The sequence below is a fragment of the Nilaparvata lugens genome, chromosome X, assembly GCF_014356525.2.
Source record: "Nilaparvata lugens isolate BPH chromosome X, ASM1435652v1, whole genome shotgun sequence".
Classification (NCBI taxonomy): Eukaryota; Metazoa; Arthropoda; class Insecta; order Hemiptera; family Delphacidae; genus Nilaparvata; species Nilaparvata lugens.
The window spans coordinates 93,104,521-93,131,570 of record NC_052518.1 but is presented as its reverse complement, the minus strand read 5'-3'; the positions used below and the strand labels follow the sequence as shown (position 1 = coordinate 93,131,570).

Sequence of the window (27,050 nt, the reverse complement as noted above, 5' to 3'; positions counted from 1 at the left end):
GAGTTGAACTGATGGGTGCTAATAAGTTATTCAAAATGGAAATAATAGAATAAATCAGACTTAATAAATTTTCATGTTCTTGAATGTATAATAATATTATGAATTTATTGATGGAGCTTTGATTATCAATTCTTATACACAAAAGTATCCCTGAAGAAAAATACTGCATAATATATAATCGGATTATCTAATACTTGGATATACAATAAGTATAATAATTATTATTATACTAATATACATAATACATACACTAAAAGTAAAAAACAATTAATTTTCAATTTTTGTACATACAAGTAGCCCTAAATAACTATGTATCATACAATATACTTAGATTATCTTATATTCAAATACACATTTATTATATTTGGATTATACTAGAGGCTTATTCACACCAAAGTCCAGGTCGCCGCGCACAAATATTAATCCTAGCGTAATCTTCTGAATAATTGTACTTGTACTGCAAGATGTTTGGTGCAGATTTTTCGTACTTGAAGCACTTCACCTTCAGCCAGTTGATTTTCTTACCATCTTCATCGGCATTTTTATTTTTTATCATCTGGTCTGACAGATTTTTCAAGTCCAAAAAGTCACTGAATGAAAGTTGACATGTTCTGTATGGAGGTTTGTTGCTTTTTGTACTAGCTCTTGCCAACTTGAAAATATTTATGTAGTCATTCACACAGTAAATTGGCATGAATTTCTTCTTAGATTCAATACTGCTGTGCATTGAGTCCACTTCCATGAATGAGTGGTCACTCTCAAGAAACTTCTGTTCTATTATGTCTACATTGAATATTTGAACTGCATTCAGAAAAAGAGCTGCTACTTGAAGATTACGATTTTGCCCTCCACAAGTGTCTGAGAACAAAGTCAAATGTTTTATGTTCTCAGGCAAATTTTCAATATATTTGTGAAGACAGGTACCAATCTCAGAGCTCCCTCTGTGTCCATAAATCTCCGTCCAAAAAAAACACAAACCATTATTGGGAGTACTAGCCTCGTAGATTGTTAAATTGAATGCATTTAGTTTTCTTTTATAATAAGCTAATGATACATCACAGCTTGGTAATTGAAGCACGCTTTGTAAATCGAATGTGACTGACATAAAAGTGTTGTCTTTATTGGCCCGTTCTTTATCTCTACGTTTTTCTCCCTGTGCCTCTGAGTCACGACGCCGATGCTCATTGTACTCGTGCTCTAAATCAGCTTTTTGTTCAACAGTACTATTTTCAAATCGATTACAAAGAACACACTGATCCTTTTTGGGATGAAAAAATGAATAGTTATAATTGTTACAAAATGTTCGCCTGTATGTAATTTCTGATACAATATCTTTTTGTTCATCACCATCCTCTTTGCATTTTTCTACATACATTTTTGATATAGACAACTTTTTATCAAGATATTGTCTTTTTAAGATTTCCTAACATAATGGCTCTCTACAGACGGGAAGGATTCTATGTGTTTTTTTACTTTATTTCAATCAATCAATCAATTTTATTGGAAAATAATTTTTTACAATGTTGGATCCTGCTAAACCAATGGGTTTTTCAGCAGGTGCCATATCAAAACAAAATTTTCACAACTTTAAATTAAAATAAAGTACAAAAAAAATAAAATTAGGCTATTTGTCGTGAATACAAGAAATGAAAAAAAAGGAATTATAATAATAATGAGAAAATAAAAAAGAACACAATAATCAGAAGTAAGAGTAATAGAGTTAATAAATAACATTATTATAAGCATGATAAATAAGGAGTTAATAAAGAACTAAAAGGAATAAAAGAAGGAATAAAGTAGGAAGTATTTTATACAATATTAATATTACTAAATTATTAGTCGTTCAGGCTGGCGGCAGTGACTTTACAACATATTATATATAATAATTTAAAACCAGTGGAATAGGCTATTTGAAAGATGAAAAAGAAAATTCATCGTACGCAGGCCTATTAGAAATTATTATTCAAATAATGATAATAAATATTTATTGTTTATTTCAGAATTTAGAGTACTATTATCACTGTGTTTTATTCTCATTTCGATTTCACTGGGTTTAAATCAAGTTGGGATTGTTTATTATATAGATCATTACATCCGTTTTTGAGTAGTCTCTTATGTTTGCAGGTAGTTTGTTGAAAAGGAAAGGTATTATGTAGAGCAGAGATCTTTTTCCATAAATATTATTGAACCGGGGAATTTGGTATATTATTGGTGACCTGAAATTGTAATGGGCAGGAGGAGCTAGAAGTCTATAGTGGAAATTATTATTTTTGAAAAATACTATTATTTTGAAGGTGTAAAAATTTCTTGGTGTCAGAGTTTGATAACAAATTTGTAGGGTTTGAAGGTTGTTCAAATTTAAGTTTAGATGGGGTATTCTAGACGAAATAACTTTTAGGATCCTCAACTGTATTTTCTCTACTCTCAATAATAAGTAATTTGCAGCACAGCCCCATGATTGAACTCCATATTGTATAATGGATTCTACTAACGACTTATAAATTAAATACAGGCAATCAACAGTGATGTTTTTATGTAAATAAAATATTTTAGCGCTTAATGTCTGGAGTTTCTTGGATATATTGTCAATTTGAGAATGCCATCTCATGCTACAATCTATCATTATTCCAAGGTAACGTGTATCACTGACCAAAGACAGAGATGGACAACTACAGTTTTCAAAAGAGTTAGTGAAGAGGCACTTACAGTTGTGAACAAAGATTTTTGGAGTTCCTTCACATCTAATATGGGGTGATTTGAAATGCATTAACACTGTTTTTTTCTTGTTAATTACCAAGTTTCTATCATGAGACCATCTGAGAATTCGATTGAAATCTGATTGGAGTAATTGCTCCGCCGCCCTTGGATCTCTATGCGCGACTAGTAGAGCCGTGTCATCAGCATACATAAAAATTTCTCCATGTCTTATTACACTTGATATGGAATCAACATAGATATTATAGAGAACTGGACCCAGTATACTTCCTTGAGGGACTCCAAGATCATCATTTCTGATCAAATCACTGTGGTTGTCGTCAATTTTAACCTTAAAATATCTATCCTTCAAATAACTCTCAAATAATCTAAGTCTGTTGCCAGTTATTCCTATACTATTGAGGTCTTCTAACAATATTTTATGGTTAAGGGTATCAAATGCTTTTGAGTAATCTATAAATATGGCTAACACATGATATCTGTTATTCAGGAAAGTATTGATTTTATGTGAAAAATTTGATAAAAGTATTTCTGTACATTTTCCTTTTTGAAAACCATACTGGGCATTGGACAGAATATCGTTTTCAGACAGATATTTATTCAAATTTGTGAGTAAATATCTTTCAAATATTTTTTCTGGTGTAGACAGTTTCGAAATTGGTCTGTAATTATCTAGATTGTCTCTTTTCCCGGATTTAAAAATTGGATTGATAATTGAGATTTTCAAGGAGTCAGGAAATATACCCTTAGAAATAGACAAATTGATCATACGACACAGTGGAGCACACAAATGATCTTTCAAGAGTTGTAGCTCCAGTACTCCAATACCATCAATACCTGGCGATTTATTTTTGTCCATATTGTCAACTATTTTTGCTATATCATGAACCCGGGCCTTCCTTAAATAGAAGCTGGAGTTAGGTGGAATGTGGACAGTGTCGTTAAGAATGAGTGGACAAAGGTGTGACGTGTTTCTAATATTATTAATGAAAGATTTCGCAAACGCTGAGCAGAGTTCAGATGCACTGTTGAATTTATTGGATAAATCTCTTAGAATTCGGCTACCAGAATCGTCTGAAGCCCTACCCAAAATTCCATTAATACATTTCCATTTCGATTTTATGTCATTTTTTGAGTTGGCAAATTTTTTTATGTGTTCACGTTCTGTTAAAGAGATTTCCTTATTAAGTTTGTTACGATAACTTTGATATTCGTTTCTATACTGGATGTTGGACGGATTACTCTTACTGCGCCTAAACAGTCTGTCTCTAATTTTGAGTTTATTATGAAGCGATTCAGTCATCCAATTATTTTTGAAATTGAGTTTTATGTTTTCAACGTGAATTATTTTCTTACATTGTTTACTTGCTATGTCAAAGTTCAGCTTAATCTTATCATAAATTAAATTAGGTGAAAGGAGTGAAAAGCAGCTATTCCACTCACTTTGTTTCAACATATCAATAAGTTTATTTTTATCTATGATTTCTTTATAAGTATCTGACTTTTGATTTCCTTTTGATAAATAATTGTGAAGGATTTTACAACTGATGATATAGTGATCCGATATTTTCAAGTTGATCACACCTGTATGACAAGTAAGGCTATTATCAGTAAGTCGAATAAATAAGTGATCAATACAGGACTGAGTAAGCAGATCCTGTCTGAATTCTTCCCTAGTAACAATAGAGACACCCTTCTTACAACCGTAAGATAAGAGCATAGATTCATATAATTGAACAAACTGATCGTCCCGTTTCAGAAGATCAATGTTTGTATCTCCTACAATGATTAGATTAGATTTATTTTCTAGTTTAGAGATTACGTTTTCAAGATCATTGATGAAATCTGACTTTAGAGTACTGTGAGGTCTGTACAAACTGATTACATAGATACGAATATTTTGAAACTTAAGTTCCAGAAAAATGAATTCAAAATTAACAATATTGAAATCGAAATCTATTTGAACAAAGGAAATATTGTCTTTCACATAAGCAGCAAGTCCGTGTTGAAACCTATTAGAAGCGTATTTGAAAACAGATCTATAGCCGGCCATCTCAAAGATACCACTCAAATTATTATCAATATTGATTTCAGACAAGAATATAATATCAATATTTGAATGACGGATAGCTAGTGTGAGTTCATCGAAATGTTTTCTTAATGATCTTATATTGAGATAGATTATTTTTATTTGAAACGGCGAAAGAGTTGAATGAAAATTACTATAATAATCAGTATCAAGAAGCCAGTTATCAATAGTTGGATAAGGCCTGCAAGGCAGAAACATATCGTCAAATTGAAAATCCTCTTCGATCATAACAGAGATTAGATAGTACTAGTTTCTGTTATTATTAAAGTTATTATATTGGTACTATGATAAATGTTACTGAGAATACTGTACTAGATCTTAACAATCGGGTAGATCACTAAATAATTTTATCAAGATCCACGAAAGACTTGATTCTAATAATCTGTGCGTGATCCTCCCTCCTAACGAGGATTCTGCCCTGCGAGGTCCATACATATTTATATTTAAGAGGCATAGCTCTGAGCTTGGCTTGCATAAACAGTTTTTTGTTGAAGGCTGTTAGATTTTCGTTGAAATAAATCCTTTTTTCAGTTGTATTCCCCACCAATTTGTTTGTTAATTTTGCAGCACGAACTTTGGTAAGCCAATCAGAGCGAACTAGTTTCGAAACGAATTGAACAATTAAAACTGGAGATTTTTCGCCGTGAGTATCAGCAGGTTTGCGCACTGGTAGCCTGTGGACTCCACTAACATCACTTATTTGGAAATTAACATCAATCTTTTCAGCAATTACTTGCAAATCTTCGATTGGAGACCTGCTAGACGTTTCAAGGCAATGAATTTCCAAATTATTTCTCCTACCATACTGTTCAAGTTCATTTATTTAAAAAAGTATTGCTTTGCATTTGTTCGAGCACACGCATCATTGATGCGAGGTCTCAGAGTCTTAGGCTCTGATATTGCAACATTTATCAAAATTAAATCTTTTTTTCTCTCAAATGTGCTCAAAGCCCAATATTTTCACATAATCTTATTCTCTCTTCTTCATTGAAGATTTCATTACATTTATAGATACATTTTGAGCAATCAATTGGCTTTGGTTTCTTAGCTTTCAAATTTCCTTTATAGTCTGAGTAAGGAAGACAGCTATCTCTCAAACTCTTATTTTTTTCTCTCTTCCAATTATTTTTATTCTCTCTTGTCCATCTACTTCTCTTTTTTATCTTATATTCTCCATCAGTAGGAATTCTATCAACATCAGTAATATTACCATGTACTTCAGTAAGAATACTTCTTTCCTTTAGTTGACCTACTTCAATAATTTCTACTTTACTGTCCTCAGAATCACTCCTTTTGTCACTTCTTGAGGGTAAATCATCTTTTTTATGAATATCAGTAAAATTCGTTTCCTTTTTCTTGGTACTTCAACCTCACTGTCCTCTGAATCACTCCTAGAAGGCAAATAATCTTCATCATAATTATCACAATCACTAGCTCTCAATGTTTCTTCTGCTACACATTCTGTATCCCTGTCCTGATTTGGAACGTTGAATGATGAGAGCTGGCTGATATCAGTGTGTTCTATATTAATTATCTCATAAAAGTCCATATCAATAGCCTCAATAATTTCTCTGTTCTCACTGACATCCACAGTAAGAAAGTTCAAGTCACCAACCTGGGAAACTTTTCTTGATGTTGTAGTCACTGTTTTCTCTGCTTGAAAATCGAGATTCCCATCTTGAATAAGAATTTCTGCTGATGTGTACGGATCCAAATCACTGTTACTTGCTGCATTTTCCACCAGTAGGCCTAAATCATTCTGAACGATTTCTGTTGATGTGAAGTTTAGTTGGTGATCAATCTCGTCTGATGTGACATTGCTGAATTTCACAGGTGAGAGCTCAGTGTAGGTTCGATTTCTGGGTTGATCCACTTCATTTGAATTGAATACCTCTCCTAGTAAACCTGGAAAAAAATAATAAGCTCTATAGATTTTACAGTATCGATGGTGATCAATCAAATGAGTACCATTGTGTAAGTGCAAAAAAACTGCTCACCAAATTACGGTATTGATGTTTTAATTATTATGTAACTTATGTTTAAGAGTAAAATTTATCACTGGATAGATCATGATTCAATGGCTGAAGCCTATGCTTTCCATCAGTAGCCTATATTACAAAATAAAAGATGCATGACATTTTCTTGGTTTTCTAAATTGATGTTTTAATAGGAGTGGAGCGTAGCCTTGGCAGCTAAGGCGTCTGAAATTAGATAAATCAGCTGCAGTCAGATAGAATCCACTGGGCCCGGGTTCGAGCCTGGTTGACAGAAAAGATTTTGACAAATTACAGCCACTCCCGTCTTTTCGGATGGATACGTTAAGCCATCGGTCCTGACTGCCTAAAAAGTAGTCATCATATCTCATCGTCACCCCACTCATTATCCACGCACAAGCCTAGAGCTCATGGGGGCATCATCCTCAGCAAAAAATTTGTCATATGGATTGAAAAGTGAAATTTATTACTGGATGTAAGTTGATTTACTGGTCATGACTTAATGACTGTAGCATATATTTTCCATAAATGCATTTCCAAATGAAAAATGCATGTTATTATTAGGTTTTACATTTTTATTGATGAACGTTTTCAAGGTTTTTACTCACCATGATAACTGAGCTTATCAGGTGAGGGCTCAGTGTAGATTGGATTTCTGGATTGATCCACTTCATCAGAATTCAATTCCTCTCCTAGTAAATCTGGAAAAAGAATAAGCTCTTTAGACTTTACAGTATTGATGCTGTTCAATCAAAAAATTGAATGTATCAGTGCAAAAAAGCTCCACACCAATATTGATGTTTTAATAATTGTCATATGAATTGAAAGTGAAATTTATTACTGGATGTAAGTTGATTTACAAGTCACGACTTAATGACTGTAGCATAAGTTTTCCATAAATGCATTACCAAATGAAAAATGCATGTTATTATTATGTTATCCATTCTCAATTAATGGACGTTTTCAAAGATTTCTGTACTGACTATGATAGCTCAGCTTATCAGCTCAAGATGAAGGAAAAATTTTCTGTAGGCATCATTGTAACTCGATGAATATATTTTCTTTTTGATGGCTCAAACTTTCATAAAAATAATCTATCCATGCCAAGGATATAATAGCCCATTATTTCAACTCATCACTTTAAAAACAAGCACAGAAGTTCAGTTGTTACTCAATCATACAAATTATTTCAATTCTCACAAGTTGGCCTGATAGAATAATTATTGGACTAATTCATAAACAGCATAATTCTGGTGCAGATATTGATAACCCATTCACCAATCATTTTATATATGCTATAGGCCTAACATTATTCAATTATAGGAGGCCTACTCATTAAACTTCTTCTCCAAAAATCTCTAGGAGCTAAATCTCTCTAGTATTGCTCTATTTGCCTTCTCTAACAGCCTTCTTGGAAATGAATCGGGAGATTTATAGATCTTTGTTGACGACAATAACAATAAAATTGTGATGCATTTTTTCCTGATCTTTTGGTTGACTATCTCTATAATAATTATAAAGTAGTTACCGTAAACCGGGGTGAATAGGGACAGTTTTTCACGATTTTTCCTCATAACTTACACAAAAATTAAATTATTCTGTTCATGACCTATCCATGTTTTGTACTCTTGGAATAGGTACATTTTGAGATAATAAAAAAATTGCCCACACCCCCCTTTTCAATACTTATTTTTTTATGACTGTCCCTATTCACCCCAACAGTGGGGTGAATAGGGACACTAGTTTATATAACATGCAAATCCCTTTTCAGGCCTATTATGGGGTGAATAGGGACACATAGGAGCTTTTAAAAAAATAAAATTACATATTTTAGGCACATATTTATTTAAAATAAACTAAAAAAGAACTTTTATATGGAAAAATACGGGTATTAGAAAAATACCCGTCAAAAAATAGGAACAATTTAAAGTGAATAGAAAATAGGTTTTACATTTTAGTGAAAAAATACCTTCCTCTCTTACTTGTAGGCTCTTTTAGAAATTTTGATACCTGTTCTTTTTTAAATTCAGTAATGTCCGGAACATCTGGAAAAACATGAACATTTTTCATTTTTGTTGATGGGTTTTCTCGAAGGAATGATCCCATGAACCTATCACTGGACAATTTTTCTATGTCCTTACCAATGAATGTTTTCACTCCTGTATCATATTGAAAATTCACTTGCACCCAATTCCCTTCTTCAATTTGCTTTTCATCCTCCACATCCACATCCTCATCATCCACATCCTCATTCTCCACATTGTGTTCTTCTGGTTCAACAACTCCTAAACTTGGCATGGAGTTGTCAGAGGAATCATTGTTCATTCCTTCTGGTTCATCCTCCTCTTCACTTGAATTTTCTTCACTTGTCTCAAAATCCTTTGATGTTACACTACGACCAGGGGGGATGTTCAGCTTCTTCTTCCGCTTCTTTGCTGGTTCTATCTGCTCAGGATATCTCATTTCCTTCAGGAACGCTGTTAAGCTGTCGTTTATCAATGCTTCATTATCCACTTCATCCAGTTGATCCTCCTCAGATGGTAGCATTTCTAGGACCCTATTTCGGTTTACAGGCTGTATTCCAGCTTTATCAAATCCTGCTTTGATGTCTTTGTCAAGAGTACCCACCATCAAATGGATTGCATCTTTAAGATGTGCTGGAAAGAATCTCTTATCAAAAACATTGGACTTTGATTTCAATTTGACCTGTTCCATTACTTTATGCCAACACTTTTTCATTGGTGCAAATAAAGCAATGTCCAGCGGTTGCGTTAAGTGAGTGGAGTTTGCCGGTAAAAAAATAAATCCAATGTTGTTCAGCTCACATAACCTGATCACTTCAGGAGACAGGTGGGAACTCAAGTTATCTCCTATAATCACTTTTTTTCCATCGATGCGACGGCAGTAGGGAACAATAACTCTCTGGAACCAATCTAGAAAGGTGTTTCCATCAATCCATCCCGACTTGGTCCTGTTGTATAGGGCTTCAGCAGGACCACCTTCACACCACAAATCATACAAATGTTTGGATTTGTAAATGACATAGGGAGGCAATAGTTTTCCTGCAGCTGTAGCTGCAAACATTACAGACACATTCGATTTACTTTGGTTTATCACCCTCTCAGGGTACTTACAGCCCCTTTTGAATATTAGCTTACGACAACCAGGGTCATCCGAAAGAGCCGTCTCGTCGTATGGTTCTTGGCCTCAATTGCATCCAAACAAACACTCCTGGTCAAACCATTTATTTTTTACCCTTCTTTTCTCTCCCATGACTTGCTTAGCTGTTCTCACAATGATGTCTCTCAACCGTGAGCTACCGAGAGCAATATGTTGACATTGTGAACTTGTGTTTCCATCACTTTGAGCAACTTCCTGCAAATTTGGAACATCTTATCAGTCTTCATCAGGGACGGATTTTCTGTTGATGCCAGCTTCAAATATACGGCTAAATTGACATTGTGAACTTGTGTTTCCATCACTTTGAGCAACTTCCTGCAAATTTGGATCATCTTATCAGTCTTCATCAGGGACGGATTTTCTGTTGATGCCAGCTTCAAATATACGGCTAAATTGTTAGCTTTACTTGGTTTTTCCAGGTAGTAATCTAAAACCTTCTCAAAATTAATATTACAATTTCCAGCCAAAGTCATAACCAATAAAATGTAGGCTACAGGATGGAAACTTTATTCAAAGATGAATTATTAAAAGGAAGTCAAAATCTTGAAAAAACCAAAGTACAAAAAAATAATAAAATTAAGGAATTTAAGAATGATTCGGAAATTAGTAGTTCAATTTCAAGTCAAATGTTCCAATTAACATTTTTCAAGTGACTTATCATAGAGAATCATATTGATATTTGGCTGATTGATATTTGTATGGCTCATTATCACATCATAATAAAGATGTGTAATAATTAATAAATTCATGTAGAAACGGGTTGTATTATCTAGCTGTAATATTTCAAAAAACTTCTTTTGCCAGAGTGAACCAAGTACATTTTTCCATGTCAATCTCATAATAAAGCAATGTTGCCAAAACTGGCATGTGGGAAGGATGTAGTACTTTGTTTACTAACATGCTTTTATAATAGTTGACATGTAATTCTACAGGTAGCGCCACAATAAAATCATTTGTAGTTGCTTCACTTTGGCAAATGAAAAAATAGAATGCATTCCACATAACCTCAAAATAATGAACACGAGATGAGAATGTTTGATAGAGTGAACTATTCTTATCTTCACTTTCAGAAGTTGAGGAACTTGGAATACAATCGTCACTGGAATGATCTGCAGCATCAAAATCACTTTCTGAACTATCTTCCATGTCATTTGATTTGTCTACATTTGAAGCTGCCTGAACCAAAATCTGAGTAGACGCCATTTTGAATGATAGTTGGTTCAGTCTGCCAAGATAATTAATACTAAATTTCCCTTTTTGCAGAATAAAAAGCTGAAAATTTTCCCTTTATAACAGCTGTGGGACTTAGTTCATTGTGGCAAAAGAAAGATCTCCTGATTGACTATTAGTATAGATCAGAGTATTATAAAAATTCAAATTTTGGAGTTGGTTCACTCTGGCATCAGACCCTCCATATGATGTAAGCTTTTTACTGATTCCTTCAGAATGGATTTCAATGGAACATTCATTGATGCGACGCCCTTGAAATTGTTCTCGCGTTGAATATTTGAAATAAATTTAATCAGTTCTACAGATGCATGACGTACATCCAAGTCATTATGAAATAGAGAATCCTCGAATAAGTTGATCAGCACTTTGGTCTTGAAAAAAATTAGCGCTCCTCTCTCTTCCCCTTCTTTGATGAAGAAGTTGATCAAAATTTTGATAAAATTGAAGAGGGCTACCGTGAGCAATATGTTGACATTGTGAACTTGTGTTTCCATCACTTTGAGCAACTTCCTGCAAATTTGGATCATCTTATCAGTCTTCATCAGGGACGGATTTTCTGTTTGATGCCAGCTTCAAATATACGGCTAAATTGTTAGCTTTACTTGGATTTTCCAGGTAGTAATCTGCAAGCGCACAATATCCTCTTCATGTCCAAATCCTCCTTGCTTCTAGGATCCCGGGTCCAGATCACGATACGAGACGAGACGACACTTGAAATAAATCACAATAAATCAATAAATCACTTTGCAAAAATCGACATTACGAGAAGTGAGCTGTTCGGTTGGCTGGCAAACGGCAACTGGCTGCGATTATGCTATGCACATCACCATTCAATTGCCCCCTCTACCACACAACACCAGACAACAAAGAGGAACATTGATAGTTTCGTCCGAACAATACATGTTCAAATTCAATTGCATGATTATTATATTATCACTTATGAATTTTGAGGTAATTCAGGTACCTTAAGAGTAATATGAACATTTTTACTAAGATAATAATAGGCACATTGAAAATCAGTCGGAAAGTTGATTCAAAATGCCTTAGCAATCATCATAACTTCAAGCTAATTGAATTAAACTTATCAAATTGAATTACTTCTACTTCTGAAATATGTAGGAATTGACTTTACACAAACAAAAAATTATAAAAATATCGGCACACATGAAAATAGGAATGGACAGAAAAGATTATTTCGAAAGTATTTCAAGGAAATATAGCATCCAAGGTGAAAATAAATTGAATACATTTTTTATTATCAAAAATAATATCAGTAAAAATGAAAATAATTTGAACCAAGATTGACACTGTTTCACTTCCCTGTGAGCCAGGTCTTTCTCTCTCTTTTCTTTACTGCCATGTCTTTCCCTGACATTCTCAAACAACATGAAATATATGATTGAAACTGATTGAGAATTGTATTAGAAAATGTATGATTGAGGTGAATTTGAAACAATAATTGAAACTGATTTGAGGTTTGAAAACCTGGTATTGACAAAAAATGAAAATAAGTATTTTTCAATTTTTATGAGCTGAATAAAGTGTCAGTCAATTGTGGGGAAATTTCTGAGTGACTCTTTTACGATGAAAAACAAAATGTTGATACTTCTATTTGTTATAGTTTTGAAACAAAAAAATCTACTTGGAAGAAGTTATTAAAATTAGTAGGAAAGAGATCAGTGGACTTGGAAAATTTGGATTTGAAATAAAAAACACTAGATGGATGCTGAAGTGTGACTAAGAATGTAGAGACAATGACAAAAAAGAACAATGGAAGTAAGAAGTCAAATTAGATAAAGAGGATAATATCGATCTCGATTGATACTTTTTCCACTAAAACTGTAGTGAATAATCACATTCTTATTCTGGTTTGCTTTGATTTTTTCTGAATGACGGCGGTTGTAGTAACTGCATTGAATAGAAAAGATGTTTGTAGATTCCAGTTCTCAAGAGCCCCTTATTCATTGAAAATCTGAGTGCACTGTTCCTCAGTAAAGTTATCATTACAGCCATACCTGCACTGATTAACTTGGTGAATTTTTTAGCTGCATGTAGATTTCCTTGGTGATCCTTGTACTCCTCAACACTATTTCTCAATTTAGATGCCCTTTTTCACTTCCATTTGTATCCTTTATGTTGTCTTTTCCTTGGCCGTTCAACTGCATCTTCCAACTCCACTGTTTTGTCTTCCTCGCTGCTGTCAACTCCCGATGGATCAGGCTTGTAGGTTTTATGCTGGTTCTCTCCATCATCTCCTGAAAGTAAAAAGAATTTATCAGTACCGTACCAAGGCATTCATTATCTTGTAGAGCTCACTTTTGTTACTAACAAATTACACAGATGCCACTCTTTCACCGAGTAGACCTATAGTGGTGCTTAGTTTAGGAGTATCTTGCATTGAATAGACCTATGGTATAAATGTGTATATATAATAATAACCTATGTTAATGTGTATATAGTAATAAATGCCTTTTTCTTTAGGGCTACTTTTAATATAAATAAAAATATAAACTTGAGTACTCTTATAAGTTATTTCTTCAGGACATGATTCGGCTACTAATGCCATTTTCAAGTCTTGATCGACCGGAGCATACTGTTGGCAAATGCTTTCGCTTCGGTCTGTCTTGGGATGATCCAAATATTTCACTTGTAACGTCGCAATAGCCTACGAATCCCCCTCCCCGCCTGTCATCATTGATCATTACCTCACATTCCGGAAACCAACAAAATAGAACTGAGGTCCTATTCCATTATTCCATGCACACAGTATATAGGCGTGATAAGCCTGCTTTAAGCACTCTAATTTGTTCAAAGTAGACTTGAAAATGGCATTAGTAGCCGAAACATGTCATGACGAAATAATTAAAAAGGGTACTCAGATTTATATTTTTATTTATGGTAATAAATGTGCCTATGTATTATAACCTAAAAACCGTCACAGAACTTGTACAATTTTCAATGCTGGGGAGTGCAAGTAACACTTATAGAGATAAGAGAGCAGCACGAAATTCATCTTTACTTCTATCCAAACTCTAAGACTCTTCTCATTGTGGCATATGGATCGAGCTTCATCATATTATCATCATGCACACTATCAGTTTCTATCGATCAACCACAACATCATTGTCAACTTATTAAGGTATGTAAAGACTCATGTGCCACAAACACAAGCAATTCACTTTTCATCAGCTGATGCGTGAAATATCTGTAATTGTACAGAATTAATAAGATACAGGTATAGCATTTCATCAGCTCATGAAAAGTGATAGGCACATGTTCATGGAACATAAGTCAGTATGCATTTCTTAGAGCTGTTGTATGAGTAAACTCAATTTGGCAGCAAAAATATCACTAATAGATAAACAACTTTCTCCAACACTCAATTGGCCTTTTAAACACATTTGTCAACATTGAAGTTTGGTGACCTAGAATTTACCTATATGCATTCACCTTCTTCTATGAGTTGGGTCGCATGCATTGTAAAACATCTTTTCAATCACAATAAATTACAATAATTATAATTATAGCTATAATTATTAATAAATTTTACAAAGTATGGTGATTCATCCAAAGTGATGTGTGAGAAACGACCCAGGTAATGTATATCTTAATTGCTGATGGAAATCACATGATCTAAGATGGATGTTACCCTGGTCAGCTCCCGCAAATGCATTCTTGGAACAGTGTTGATTGAATTAGATTACTGCTATCTAACTGTCTATTACTGTTTATTGAAGGAATAATGTTCTATTTTCTGTAACTATGATATATTGCAGTTAGATTTAGTAATTTCAATTAATTATTCACTGTAAGTTTAATTTATGTTTATTTGTATGCAGAAAATGTAACGTTGTTGCATGATTTGAATTTTTGTACCCTGTTAACATGGAAAATAAAAACAAATTTGTTTTGATTCAAGCTCGTAATTTTTGGTAGGGGGTCTATCAAACTATTGACTGTCTAACAAACAACGAATAAGCCACCAAACTGAACAAGAAAAAAACGAAGAAAACAACTAAAGATGAAGCAGCCCACCAAATCACCTTTCGAACAACAACAAGCAAGTTTATCATCTTCATCTTCAGAAAAAAGTGTCATAACCTAATCTGAGAGTAAATGATCTGACTCAAACTTGTATATTTCATTCTTTTAAAACTATGTTATGTTGCTATGATAATGATTCTTCTCAGAAGCAATGTGTCACCAAGGTGCAAGAAGTCCTGCAACTATCTCAATTATGACGTAATGAAGCTGATAAGTCTCATTCGTCTTAGAAGCTTTCCAAACTTTTGAACAGTACATCTCTAAGGATTGTAGAAATATGAACCAATGGTAATATTATTAGAATTTATTAATACTCAATCACTCTTTCCTTATTTAAGAGACCCAATGAGTATTGGTCAACAGTGCAATGATGACATTTCAAATATTGTTGAGAATCAAGAGTAGAAGTTATTTGGTTTGAACGTAAGATTAGGATTAAGATAAATAATATTATTAGATTGCAATCTGAGTCATCAGAAGTGATATGTGAGACAAGACCCAAGTAATGTCTCTTTCATTTGCTGAAAAATCATACACGATCCAAGATGGATGTACCCTGGATGTGTTGATCATCACCCTGGATGATCAACACTATGATGTATGAAGTAGGAAAAATGATTAATAGAATTATTGGTAATAATTTTCTCTTCTCTATCGTGATGCTACACTGTGATACTTGCTATAAAGTGAATATTGAGCCTACAATCCGAATGTGAGCATGGAAACATCATCAGGAAACATTCAAATCACTATCGATTCAAGCTCATAATTTTTTGGTAAGGGGTCCATTAAACTATTGACTGTTTAACAAACAACGAATAAGCCAGCATCATAAACAGAAAAACGAAGAAAACAACCAAAGATTATAAGCATGAAAAAATCATCAGGAAACATTTAGATCACTCTTGATCCAAGCAACAACAAGCCTGTTCATCATCTTCTAATCTCAGGATTGAGGGAGAGGGAGTGTGGAGATGTAGAGTGAGAGACCATGATATGTAAGAAGTGGCACACCCTAACATGGAAAGTAGAGGACTTGACTAAGACTTGAAATAGTTTAATTTGTCAAAATTATTTTCTTTGCAATGATAATGATTCTTCTTAAGAGAATTATGAAATCCAGTTACAATAATTGGAGAAATTGGCACAACCTAATATGAGAGTGAATGATTCAACTAAAACTTGAATATTCCATTCTTTGAAAACTATGTTATGTTTCTATGATAATGATTCTTCTCAGAAGCAAAGTGTCACCAAGGTGCAAGAAGTCCTGCAATACTTCGAGCCAGAGCTGCAATATTTTATTCTTCAGTTATAATACAGTCCAGAACTTTTCAGAATCTAGGAAATATTGCAATTTTTTATGTAAAAAAATCTTCAATCCCTCACAAGACAAAAACTTAGTTTCAGTTTCAATAACTTTATTGTATCTTCAAATTACAAGAAATGAAATCCATAATTCCATAAACCAAGTATATCAATCTTGAGCATTATTTCGATACAAATTATTAAGTCAACTATCCAACTATCTCAATTGTGTTGTGAAGCTGAAGGTCTCATTCATCTTAGAAGCTTCCGAAATTTTAGAACAGAACAGTTATTAGAATTGTAGAAATATGAACCAATGGGAATATTAATAGAATCTATTAAAAGCCGTTGATCAGGGCTGCCTAAAAAAGCAGATTTTAGATCATGTCATGTATGTTAGATGAGATCTTACTATGCTATAATCATATGAGAAATTGTTGATACTTATAGCAGCATTCTCATACTTATTCTATGAAAAGAGTGCTTATCAATTCATGTACACACAGAAAAACAAACTGATACTACATAATATCCAGCAAAATGTATGTGGGAAATATTTGATTTTGTGAGTTACCATCCCACACATTATTTTAACATGTGTTTAAAATTTTATTAATTAACATAACAAAAACATCAAAATAAACATTCAGTCATTGACATGGGCTCAAATAATTATGCAGAGCGAAAAAGTTAGTTGTGAACCGAAAATAAACCGAAGATTATGAAGTGATTTAGGAGAGTCTTATTTTGAAATATAAATAATATCCGCCATAATACTTGAATTATTCTATTCTTAGATATGCAATTATTATATACTGATATACATAGCCAAAAATTCAAAATCAATTGATTATCAAATTTTATACATACAAGTAGTCCTGATTAACAATGTAACATACAATATAATTGGATAAACTTACTCAGAGATACAATTACTTTATTTAGATAATACTAGAGGCTTATTGACACCAAAGCTCTGTAACTCTGCAGAGTCTGTGAATGGATTTTGAAGAATGATTGGTCACCTGCTTAAGTAATGAGGTAATTCATATTGAGGACATGACTGAGGCTGGTCATCTCAGATCGTTGTTGAGTTGTCTTCAATTGATATACGATCAAGGACAAGCTCTCATGGGTCACTGTTTATTTATTTATTTGAGTATTACAATAGTGCGATAATATCCCTCTAGCTGTAAGCTATTCGAGGGATATATAAAAATAATCCTTTACATACAATAAAAAACAATCAATAACAATAATTATATTTCTTAATTAACCTGATTATATTTCTTCATTTTTGTAACTGATTGTTCTCTTTTGTCCATTGCACCATAAATTAACTTAATTAAAACTGACTTGACTAAACGGAATAAGACTTGTAGAAAAATACTTTACTTGGTAAGCGACAATTAACAAGATAATCACTCTGGGATATTACCTAATGTTACTCAGTCTAAACACAAATATTTATTAAAAATTGAAAATTTGTTGAAAATTGACCCAAAGAGGGCTTATGCAAGGCCGGACATCACAGATCATCATCGAATGTGTTCTTCCAAAGCTGTGGTTGGATTAGATTATAATATGATATTTAATGTATTAATGTAAGTTACAATATAAGTTAAACTAATAGGTACTAAGAAGTTATTTAAAATAGAAAAATATAATATATTAGACTCAATAAATTTTAATGTTTTTGGAGAGATAATAATATTGAATTAAATAATTACATATAATCTTCACTCTAGTATTGTAAAGCTTAACTAAACTACTTGCTATCATACAAACAATGGGCTGACAATCAAGATTTGAGCATTGACACCATTTTTAGGACACACACAAATTACCATTGAAATTACTTACAACAATATTTCAATCGAACAATATTGAAATCAACATTAATATGATACATTCTAATGACATTTAGGAAATAAAATTTCAATATTAAGTATTCTCATTTTGACTGATCTGATTCACTTATGAGTCAATTGGAAAAAATGCAGCAACAGTGAGGTCAACTTAAATTGTCAGCATTAGTCGAATGGTAAGCTTTAATGTTATGTCCTATGCTGAGTTAAAATAGATTTCTTAGAGCTGCAGTAAAGGGATACTCCATTCATAACCCATCTTGCCCAGATTTTTAAGATTCGCAAAAATTATAAGTCTCTGAAACAAGCAAGTATTCAATTGTTGATGAAAAGATTTCTCAACACAAACTTGATAGAACTATGGCAAAAACAGCACTAATGGATGTTATCTTTTTTCAACTTGAACTCTCATTAGGTCTCCAATACACTTTTGTTAACGTTGAAGTTTGAATACCTGAATATAATAAATGACAATATTGAAAAAATAATTATTGAATGAGATCTACAAAGTATGGAAGGAGGTTGAATATGCGATGTGAGTGAGTCATCAGAAGTGATATGTGAGACAAGACCCAAGTAATGTATCTTTCATTTGCTTAATAATCTTACATTATCCAAGAAGGATATTACCCTGGATGATCAACACTATGATGTATGAAGTAGAAAAAATAATTAATAGAATCATTGGTAATAATTTACTCTTTTCTATCGTGATTTTACACTTTAATACTTGCTATAATGTAAATATAAAGCCTACAATCCCGATGTAAGCATGAAAACAACATCAGGAAACATGCAAATCGCTATTGTTTCAAGCTCGTAATTTTTTGGTAGGAGTTGTATTAAACAATTGACTGTTTAACAAACAACGAATAAGCCTGCATCCTAAACAGAAAAACGAAGAAAACAACCAAAGATTAAGCAGCTCACCAAATCACCTTTCAAGCAACAACAAGCCAGTTCATCCTCTTCTAATCTCAGGACTGTTGGAGAGGGAGTGTAGAGACGTAGAGTGAGAGACCATGTAAGAAGTAGCACACTCTAACATGAGAGTAGAGGACTCAACTAAGACTTGTATATTTCAATCTGTCAAAATGATCTTTTCACAATGATAATGATTCTACCAAAGAGCATTATGAAATCCACTTAGAATAATTAAAAAAAAGTGGCACAACCTAATCTGAGAGTAAATGTTTCCAACTAAAACTATTTGCAAATATGCATTAAACCTGATTTGTCTCATCTATATAGAAAGCTTTTCAAACTGTTTGTTCAGTCCAGTTACTGGGATTGTAGAAATGTGAACCAATGAGAATATTAACAGGTGTGTTTCCAATAATTTACAGGACAAGTGGTCAGTCATGGCTGTCTAAAAATGTAATCATTTGGTCATGTTGGAAGCCCTGAAATTGATCATTTGCGACCTGAAAACTCTGACACCTGACCTGAGCCAGCCAGTTAACTTGATATTATTATAATAGTTATTTTTATAGAGTTCAGCATATTTCAATTCTTCCATTCCAAGACCCAATGAGTATGAGATGAAAGTGCAATGATGTCATTTCAACTTTGATTGGAATATTGTGTTAAATAGATCTGCAGTTTGTTAAAAATCAAGCCAATATGTAATTTGTTGTAATCTTGAGACAAGAATTATTATGTTATGCAATTTAGAATAGATATCACTATACTAATATACATATGGGAAATTATCAAAAATAATACCAACATTATCATAATAATCATTCTATGAAAAGGGCGCTTTGATTCTGAATTCTTGTACACAGGAGTAGCCCTGAGGAAAAAGTAGTTCTGCATAGTATACAAATTATACTCGGATTATCTAATACATACATATACAATTATTGTAGGAAATGATTTATTTTGCAAGTGTGGATGAGAACGTGAGGAAAAGGAGCGTGAAGAGAGACTAGAACGTGAGGAAATATTTATTTATAACTTAAGCAGCAATATTTAGAATTGAGAAATTTTAAACTTGTCTTAACTACAAGTTTGTCATAATGGAATGCATTAGACTATTTGGCGGAACGAAGTTCGCCGGGCCAGCTAGTAGTTAATAATATTTGATAAGACGTAGTTTTGAATTATCTGTTCTGGAAAAAATCTTCTAAGAGATATATGTGGCAAAACAGTGAGAATCATCCTTGTTGCTGGATTTGATCTGTGGTGAAAAAAAAAGTATTTGATGAGAAAACAAATCTGGCAAAAGTTAACATTCAGTCATTAAATTGGGCTCAAATAATGATGTTAATTAACGAAAATAAACGGAAGCTTATGAAGTGGATTAGTATAATCACAATCAACAAGTTAGCTTCGATGCAGAGTTAGTTTTCAACCATGGTGAGTTGGAACATTTTTCAAAACCTAGATTTGAATACCGAGATCAATCTAAAAATTTAAAAGCATTTGATCTAATTCCTTTTAATGATAACAATGGAAGAGAAATTTCACAAATCTTATAAAATGAGACTAGAAGTGAGGAGGCTTTAATGAGTTTGGAAGCAATGAAATAAATATGTTCTGATAGAAAATTTAAAGGAACTTCACAAGCTCATATAAATTGGAATGTGAAAATACCAATTTTTCAAGCAATTGTAAAATAAGTGATGATAACTTGTCATATCCATAGCAATGGAGAATTATTAAAATTTGATGAACAAAAACTTGAAAATATTAATGGTATGTCAGTTTCAAAACTGTAGCCCACAATCATCTACACATTGGAAATGGTGAAGATAGGAAGGAAGAAGGTGATAATGAGGTGGAAAGGAACTTAGATGGAATAGTAGAGAGGAAAATGGAATTGAATCAAATTATGAAGTCAAGGGAAAACTTGAAGATTAGAATGAGAATGTTTAAAGAATGAGGAGAGATGAGAAAGATGTAGGAATGGAAGAAAGTCAAGATGTGAATTTAGAAAGAGATAAAAAAGTAATATTGGACAGTATTGGAAAAAGTGAAATTGATAAGAATAATATTATAGAATGAAGAACATGTATGAATTGATAAGTACTCGAAATTGAGAGGAATGGCCTGAAAGACATTTGAATGAGAAAGACATTGATAAAAATGGTGTAATAGATATGCATTAAGATTTAGAAAGAGAAAAAGTGAAGTTGAACGTTGATGAGGGAAATATGATGAACATGATGTAGTTGAGGCAAATCCAGGCACAAATTCTGATAATTGTGATGGTTTGAATGTAATTGACAAAAACTGTTTTGGAGATGGTTTGGAAAAATCAATATTCGATTTTTGGAGAAATCAAATAAATGATTGTGGAAGAAGAAATGATAGAAGTGAGAAATGAGGAAATATAAATGATTTAACCAACTCTGATAATAGTGAAGATGAGCGGAAGGAACATATGAAAAAAACGTATGGATGAGAAAAGATATGGAAACCGGCATGATTGGAGAGAAAAAGTACCCCAACAGCCAGAGAAAGTCAGTCTTATCAAGCAGTATTGCATATAATGTAGTGTTATGTTTTGTTCACGTTTGTTTCATCTTGTGTGTTTTGTTTATGTTTGTTTTATTTTGCATTTTTTGTTTGCTTTATTCAGTGAAGGCATGAGGGCAAGCCAACCAGTGAGAATGGCCGAATATAGGAAATAATTCATTTTGCAAGTTATTATCCAGAATGTTTGAACTCTAATTTATGATAAATACAATAACATATGTGATTTCATTATCAGGTGTTTAAAATAGTATTTGATGAGAAAACAAATCTGGCAAAAGTTAACATTCAGTCATTAAATTGGGCTCAAATAATGATGTTAATTAACGAAAATAAACGGAAGCTTATGAAGTGGATTAGTAAGTCTTATATTTAAATATATTATCTCAATTCATTTTACTAATATACATTATACATATCCAAAAATTCAAAATTGATTTACAATATTTGTACATACAAGTAGTCCTAAATAACAATATAAAATACAATATACTTGGATTATCTTATGCTCAGGAATACAATTACAGTACTATAATATTTGGATTATACTAGATGTTAATTCACACCAAAACTCTGTAAATTTGCAGAGTCTGTGAATGGATTTTGAAGAATGATTGGTCATCTGCTTAAATGATGAGGTAATTCAAATTGAGGATATGACTGAGGCTGGTCATCTGAGATCACTGCTGAGTGGTCTTTATGTGATACATGATCAAAGGCACACCCTCATGGGTCACTGTTAAAAAATAAGTGACCCAAAGAGGACGTACCAGAGGCCAGTCATCACACTTAGATCGTCATCTCCAAAGCTCTGGTTATATTAGATTACATTTTATACAATTTATTAATCTAGGTTACAATATAAGTTAAACTAATGGGTGCTAATAAGTATCAGCTAAGATTGCTAAGATATCAGACTAAATAAATGTTGATGTTTTTGAAAAGATAATGATAATGAATTGAATAATTGCTTATAGCTTCCTCTCTAGGTATTGTAATGCTCTACTGAACTACTTGCTACAACATGAATAATGGGCCCACAATCCCAATTTAAACATAAATAACATTATTAAACACACACACACACACACACACACACACACACACACACACACACACACACACAAATTACTATTGGAATTACTTACTACAATTTCAATGAAACAATATTAATATCAACATAATCATGATACATTTGAATGACTTTTAAAGAATTGGATTTCAATATTAAATATTTTCATTTTTACTGATCAGATCCACTTTGATCTGATCCTCTGAGTCCATTTAAATAATGCAGGTACAATGAGATCAACTTAAATAGTCAGCATTAGTTGAATAATAAGCATTAATATTATTCATGTCCTATGCTGAGTTGACATAGATGGCAGAGTCTGGTCATAGACTGGACTGGCAGCATTAAATTCTATTTTATCAAATCAGGTACAGTCTACAGTGTAATACCTCAGACAATGTAAGCTTAATAATGTAGTCTTATATTCTATTGTTCTATCAGTGAAGTTATTTTTGTGCTTTTTGAAAACAGTGGAGGAAGCCACAATTAAGCAATAAAATAGTACAATGATGAAATTGAATAAATGAGTGTATTATAAGAGTTATAATATAACTGTAAGGTTTCATATTAGGACATTCCTAATGGACCATGTTTCATCCATTTCATGAAACAATCCACATGTGTTCTACAGAAACACTATAAGTCATGTAGTTTTTTGAATAAAAGACCCTTATTATAAACAAACATGAGTGCATTATTTTTCACTATATGAGTTCAGAATGATAATTCTCTAGTAGCTAGTTTAGTAGACAAGTTAGTTATTTTATGGGAAAAAACAAATGTAATTTCATTTTTTATAAAAAAAAAAATTAATCATAGATTTCATTGTCAATTGTATAATAATATAAATCAAGTAGCACAAAGAATAAAGGGTAACTTTTATGCTCCATGAACTTGTATTGTAGTTCACAAGTTTCAAAAAAATTCACAATAAGCTACAAATTCTGTTTTGGCAGAATATCTTGAAATTTAATTTTGTACAAGCACCGGTTTTTTTAACATGCATTTGGAGTTGCGGTCATGGTCATTTTTCAATTTTTCAATGATAATTTCCATATGCTGGAAAAGTGTAAAATTGTAGTGCACATGTCAGAAAAAATCTAAAAAATTGACAATAAACAAGGAATTTTGTGTCATATGAATATGCAAAAATTGAATTTTGTACAAGCACCGTTTTTTAGATGCTTTTGAAGATTGAGTCTAGGTCATACAATATCAATGACAATTCCCCTATGCTGGAAGTGTTAAGCTATGCTTTATTTTCTCTGGATTGTGATGCAATGAAAAATCTTAGGGAAATCTACAATGGGATAAAAGAGACCTTTTTTGTTTGTATGTGCAAAAAATTCCTGAGCACCTTTCATTTTATTTATTTGAATGTGATCAAAAATGAGTGACCGTTTATGCAGGCAGTATATAAGCAGGTGTGATAATATGGTTTGTATTACATTGAATGTTGAACGTTGAATCATTGCTTTTAGCTCAGAATATCATGACGAATGCAACCTATTTTTAAATTGTGAGTGATTCTCCATGAATTCCTGAAATACTACCATCAATAAAATCGAAAAAATGTTTTCCTGAACATTCTGCTTCAACGAGATTCATTGTCAGTAGAAGATGATCTTATTCAGCAAAAAACATTAACATTAACTTTAGTGGGTGATTCTCCAAGAACTCAATAGAGGAATACTTTCACTAATATTGAACTCTAACATTTTTTTTTTCATGAAAACTGTGCTTGTACAAGATTCATTCTTGGTCAGAAATGAATCTGTATGTGTTGGATATTGCATTAGTCTGAAAATAATAAGAGAAATGTTATGCACTTGACTTTTATGGGTGATTATTCAAGAATTCCCCAAAATACTACTATCACTAATATCAAACTTCAATTTTCTTTGTGAGAACTGTGCTTGTACAAAATTCATTGTTAGTCAGAAGAGATTCGATATGTGTAACACATTGCATTCAGTCTAGAATAACAAGGAAATGTCGTGCACTTGAATTTGTGGGTGATTCTCCAAGAACTCAATAAAGGAAATTTTTTTTGTTAAAACTGTTCATGTAGAAGATACATTCTTGGTTAGAAATGATTCTTTATGTGTTAGAAATTGCATTTAGTCTAAAATAACAAGATAAATGTCATGCACATGACTTTTGTGGGTGATTATCCAAGAATTACTCAGAGTTTTACTATAAATGATATTTATTTATTTATTTATTTATTCACAATTATCACAAAAACGTCAAAATTTGAGTTTCACTCAAATGACAGGTGACATGTCAGTGTAATTTAATATTAAATTATTCCTATAGCTATCCTATAACTAAATATTGTAGATAAGAATGATCTATTTACAAAGTTATAAACTTTGAATTTTTTTTGAAAGTTCCACTCTACTATTATTTTCTTGATAGAGAACATATTTTAAAAGCAAGATTACAATTCACGGATAGAAAAAAAGGAATGAAGTAATGATAGCTGAATTCTGGAAGCAGATTTTAATTCAGCGTCATAAAGTACTGCCTATGAATTTTTAAGTTTAAGGAGTTTCAACTTCGATTTTTGTGTTTAAAATAGCCATGTCTTAGTCCTACAACATCTTATCTATGTCTCTACAGATGGAAATTACTGAGATGTTGCAATTATTCAAATGCTTATAAATTAATATTATTGTTAAACGAGAATCCAAATTCGATGCTGTAGCTCAATTCACCCCGAAGCTGCCACTGCAAATATTGACAACAGGGTGAACAGCAAGATGGAAATTCGATGAGCGCTACTATTCAGGAATCATTTGTCAGCCCGAGAAACAAACCCAGTACCTCATAATTGCCGGTCAGGAATGCTTACCCTTACACCAAACTGACAATCTCTGGATAGCAGCGCTCATTTCATACGAAGTATGACCAAAATCTCGATTGGGCCTATACTGTACAACTTGTGTTCATTAACAATAATTGTTAATAATTAGGCATCATAATTCTGCACCGTGAGCGACAGTAATTAAATTTTAGAGTTCAAGATGGAATTCCTCAAACTTCAAATCGCAGGAAAAATATTATTACTTAACATAGTTTTTCCACCAATCTTATGATTATCATAATGTCTAGTCTAAAAATATTAGGTGCAAACCTACAATGAGGAGCCAAAGAAATTAATCAAAAGTTATCCAATTGATTTATTTTCATATTGATTTCTGATCAAAGTGTTATGATGATTATGTAATTGGTGATGGAATTCATTAAACAATCTAATACACAATGAGATTTCAAAATGGTTAAAATATTTACTTTATTTTTTCCATTTGGCAGAAAAATTTTGGTTTATAAAACTTAAATTATCGGAAATCGGACTTACGCAAATTGAATTTGAGGGTGGTGAAACCAAATATGAAATCAGACTTCTAGTTTTTTTCTGGTGATGAGAGATGAGAGGTAGCCTCTATCTCGTGAGCACGAGCCGTGTGAAAGGGGCTTCAGAAAAAGAAGAAATATTTTCTACACCTATCCTACAGGTGGAAGTTTATCATGTGCACTCATTTTAGGTAAAGAATGATTACCTCATCATGTTTGCCGAAGGATAAAGTCAGGCCCGGCCCCAGGGGTGGGCGGACCGGGCGGCCGCCCAGGGCGGCAGGTTTTGGGGGCGGCAAATTTAAAGGAACGGAAAATGTTAAAATACAAATAAATAATAAATTCATAATATCAAATGTGAATGGTGAAATTATATAAGAAGCTTTTCAACCCCGAGCTGATGAAGACTTTTCTAAGATCAACAATGTCCCAGGAACGTCTGAGTGGTCTAGCGAACATAAAATAGTTCAGTCCCCAGATCTTGAAGAATTGGTGAAGGAATTTCCCCATGCAAAGGTCAGACAAGTTCTACTTAATTAAACAGGTGTGTTAAACAAACTTGTAGAAATTGCTGTAGAATTGCAAGCCCGAAAAAATTGAAAAAATTGACAATAAACTACAAATTTTGTGTCGGCAGAATATCCAAAAATTAAATTTTTTACATGCACCGTTTTTTTTACAGGCATTTGAAGTCGCGGTCAAGGTCATTT

The 27,050-nt window shown here is 32.6% G+C and overlaps 1 protein-coding gene across 1 annotated transcript in view; it reads right to left on the bottom strand.

Annotated features, from left to right (window-relative positions):
- Positions 1–6,015: 6,015 nt before the first annotated feature.
- Positions 6,016–27,050, bottom strand: part of LOC120354693 — a 90,248-nt gene continuing 69,213 nt past the window's right edge. The window contains exons 2-5 of the mRNA XM_039442112.1: positions 13,325–13,463; positions 13,224–13,294; positions 7,407–7,499; positions 6,016–6,709 (exon numbers count right to left, since the gene is read on the bottom strand). Of these exons, the coding sequence (XP_039298046.1) occupies positions 6,069–6,709; positions 7,407–7,499; positions 13,224–13,294; positions 13,325–13,463 (944 nt within the window). The 3' untranslated portion in view covers positions 6,016–6,068. The remainder of the gene's footprint in view (positions 6,710–7,406; positions 7,500–13,223; positions 13,295–13,324; positions 13,464–27,050) is intronic.